Source organism: Pteropus alecto, unplaced genomic scaffold, assembly GCF_000325575.1.
Source record: "Pteropus alecto unplaced genomic scaffold, ASM32557v1 scaffold326, whole genome shotgun sequence".
Taxonomy (NCBI): domain Eukaryota; kingdom Metazoa; phylum Chordata; class Mammalia; order Chiroptera; family Pteropodidae; genus Pteropus; species Pteropus alecto.
Window position 1 is genome coordinate 1219093 of NW_006438873.1, and position 3199 is coordinate 1222291.

Here is a 3199-nt window from a genome sequence, read left to right on the forward strand (position 1 = left end):
ATTAGTCTCGGAAACTCAGTTTCCTGCTCTGTAAGCTGGGGATAAATCCCCACCTTTACTAGGTTGCTGGCAGGATCCCATGTAAAACCCCTACCCCACAGAGCCGTGCTCAGAGCAGGTGCTGAGGAGATGGGAGAAGCCGCCTCCATCTCTCAGCTATGAGCTCCTGGGTCTGAGGGAGGAGGGGCTGGGGGTCTGGACCCCTGGGTCTGAGGGAGGAGGCAGGGCACCTGGACCCCGGCATTAGGGAGTAGGGCTTTGGGAATGGTCTCCTGGTCCCTGAGGCCAGCACCCCAGCCGTGGAGGAACCAGAATGCACAGAGCTCTAGATCATGTACCCCAGGTAATGTGTATGAAGGGGCCTTTCTCCTCTTTTCCTGCAGCCCTCAGGCCCGTCCTCTGGGGGTTCACAATGTTTTGTCCCCTCTGTCCCGGGACCAGAGCCCAGACTCCAAGCTGGTCTAAGTTTGGAAGGAGGAGGGAGGGGGACAGCAGGTTAGAGGGGGTGAGGGAGGGGTATGTGGGGGGGACGGGATGTCTCTGAGCTGTCATACACACCCCTGTCCTGGGCCCAGTAAAAGGGAGGGACAAAAGGCTCTGAGAGAGTCAGGAACAAAGACAGGAGGGAGAGGAGAGACACTGGGGAGAGCAGGCCAGAGGGGGCACGGGGGCAAAAGGGAGGAAAAAGCAGAGGAACTGAGAAAAGGAGGGGCGAGCAGAGGGAGCACGTCCTGAATCACAGATAGTGCGACAACCGTGGGAACATTGTGGGGACAAGAGAGAGGGACCCGGGACCAACGGAGACAGGACAGGGAGACCTACCCCAGGGACCAGAGAGCTAGAACGAGAGCAAGACAGAGACAGGGAGGGTGGTGAGAAGGTTGGGGAGGGGAAGAAGGGGTGAAAGGGAGCAAAAGAAATCAATGGGGTAATACAAAGGCGGACCCCCAGAGGCCTGGAGGGTAAAGAAGAGAGGACAATAGCCGGATAAAGAAGTCAGAGAAATCTTTTGGCTCAGACAGACTCAGAGGGAGACCGAGGCAGACCCTTGAGACGAGCTTGCAGACCTTGGACGTGTGGGCGCAGTGGGCTCGAGTGGGCTGGTCACCTTTCGGGGAGCCAGACGAGGGGGAGCCCAAGGGCCAGCTGACACCAGGCGACCCTGAGATGGAGCTCGGGGACTCCGAGAACCACGAGGATGGGGACTCAGAGGTGAGAGATGGGATACAGGGAGGAAGAGAGAGAGAAACCGAGAGATAAATGCAGAGAGAAATGGAGTCAGAGATAGAGACGCAGCAGCACAGGAAGCAGATGCAAGGGACAGAGAGAAAGGGATGAAATGTCAGAGACCCAGAACAATGCCAACCCGAGGACACACAGCAAGAGTGAAGTCCCAGAGAAATGGGCTCAGAAACAAAGAGTGGGAAACACAGGAGAAAGGAGGGTGGAGAGAGAGACAGGAGTGGGAGGTTGTACGGGCTGGGGGCTTCTGGGTTCCCACAGATGGCATTGGGTGGGGGCTCTGAGACAATCACCCTAACCCTGCCAGGAAACAAAAACAGGTGGCCCAAGGCTGGGTGAGTCATTGTGACTCAGCCTCCTCTCTGGGGACAGTGACCCCATCTCTGACCCCCCACATCTGCTCTGGAGTTGGTCTCCAATGTCCCCCAATGCTCTCAGTGGATCCCAGACTTACCACCCTCCCCCCACCTCTGCACCTCTCCTGCAGGAGGACACAGCCACGGCTCTCCAACGGCTGGTGGAGCTGACAGCCACCAGGGTGACATCAGTGAGGAATCTGCGAGTCCAGTATCACCTCATCCGAAAGCTAGGCTCAGGCTCCTACGGCCGAGTACTTCTCGCCCGGCCTCGCCAAGGGGGTGAGTTCAGCCACTGAATGGCAAACCCCAGGATTTCCCCATCATGGGTTCTCGAAAGCCATTGAGACAGAGCACATCTCAGACGGGGACCCTTCCCACTGGGGGCTCTCCGCATGTCTAGAGCCCCATGATCTGAGAAACACAGCCCACCCAGAGAGGGGACGAGAACTGCCTGAGGTTACACGACAAGGCAAGAGCACAACTTGGATTGGAAACAAGACACAACACTCCCTACTTTATGCAAGAGGCAACCAAGGCCCAGAGAGAGTAAGGCAGTTGTGCACGGCCACACGCATTCTGAGGCAGGGCACGAAGAGTCCTCCGGGAGGGTCCCCTGCAGCTCCCACACGCAGATGGAGAAATTGGAAGCAGAGAGCTCAGACCCTATGCCTGGCCACTCTGGTTTGAGACGAGACAGCTGAAGCTCAGAGAGGTTAAGTGGCTTGCCTGAGGCCCCAAGCAAGATGAGGGTGACCTGAGTTCCCTTCTGCCTTGTCCCCCTGGCAGGTGCAGCCGTGGCTCTGAAGCTGTTACGTCGGGACTTGGTCCTGAGAACCACCTTCCTGAGAGAGTTCTGTGTGGGCCGCTGTGTCTCGTCACACCCAGGCCTGCTCCAGACCCTGGCAGGACCCCTGCAGACCCCCCGACACTTTGCCTTTGCACAGGAGTATGCTCCCTGTGGGGACCTCAGTGGGATGCTGCAGGAACAGGTGAGGCAGGTGGGGGCAAAGTTTGGGACTACTTACCCCAAGTCCAACCCCACCCCAAACCCCATCCCTGTCTCCAACCCTGACCCCCAAAGCAGTGCCCAACAGAGCTCTACTCTGAAGCCCCAAACAGCCTCCTTATTTCTAATTCTACTGTAATTCCATGGCTGACCCTAACACTAACCCATCCAACTACTCAAACACCAGCTTGGACAGGCAGGGAGTTGGAGTTGGGATCGAGGTCGGATTAGGTCTGATGAGGCAGATGGGGACGGAGACAGAGGTGGGATTCGGGTTAGCACTGGGATAGGAGTGCGGGCGTGAGGGCAGTGGCTGGGTTGAGTTTCAAATTGATTGCAGACTGGCAATGGGAGTGGAGAAGAAGAAGAGGGAGGTGTTGCAGAGTGGTGGTTGAGAATTCATATATAGATTGACTTGGAGATGAACTGTAATGAGATTTCCTCCAAAAAGGAGACCAGGTCAGACCGAATCCACGAGATTCCAGGGGAACTTGAGTTTCAAGATTAGGGTAGGGCAGTCTTTGGGAATAGGCTTTGGATTTGAGATAGTGTCGAGAATAACAGGAAGGAAGGAAGGAAGGAAGGAAGGAAG

At 56.6% G+C, this 3199-nt stretch overlaps 1 protein-coding gene across 1 annotated transcript in view; it reads left to right on the forward strand.

Moving 5' to 3' along the window:
- Window positions 1-1167: 1167 nt before the first annotated feature.
- The window catches only part of SBK3 (SH3 domain binding kinase family member 3), a 3600-nt gene continuing 1568 nt past the window's right edge, over window positions 1168-3199 (forward strand). Inside the window, exons 1-3 of the mRNA XM_006915975.1 lie at window positions 1168-1212; window positions 1730-1880; window positions 2388-2590. Coding sequence (XP_006916037.1) covers window positions 1168-1212; window positions 1730-1880; window positions 2388-2590 — 399 coding nt within the window. The remainder of the gene's footprint in view (window positions 1213-1729; window positions 1881-2387; window positions 2591-3199) is intronic.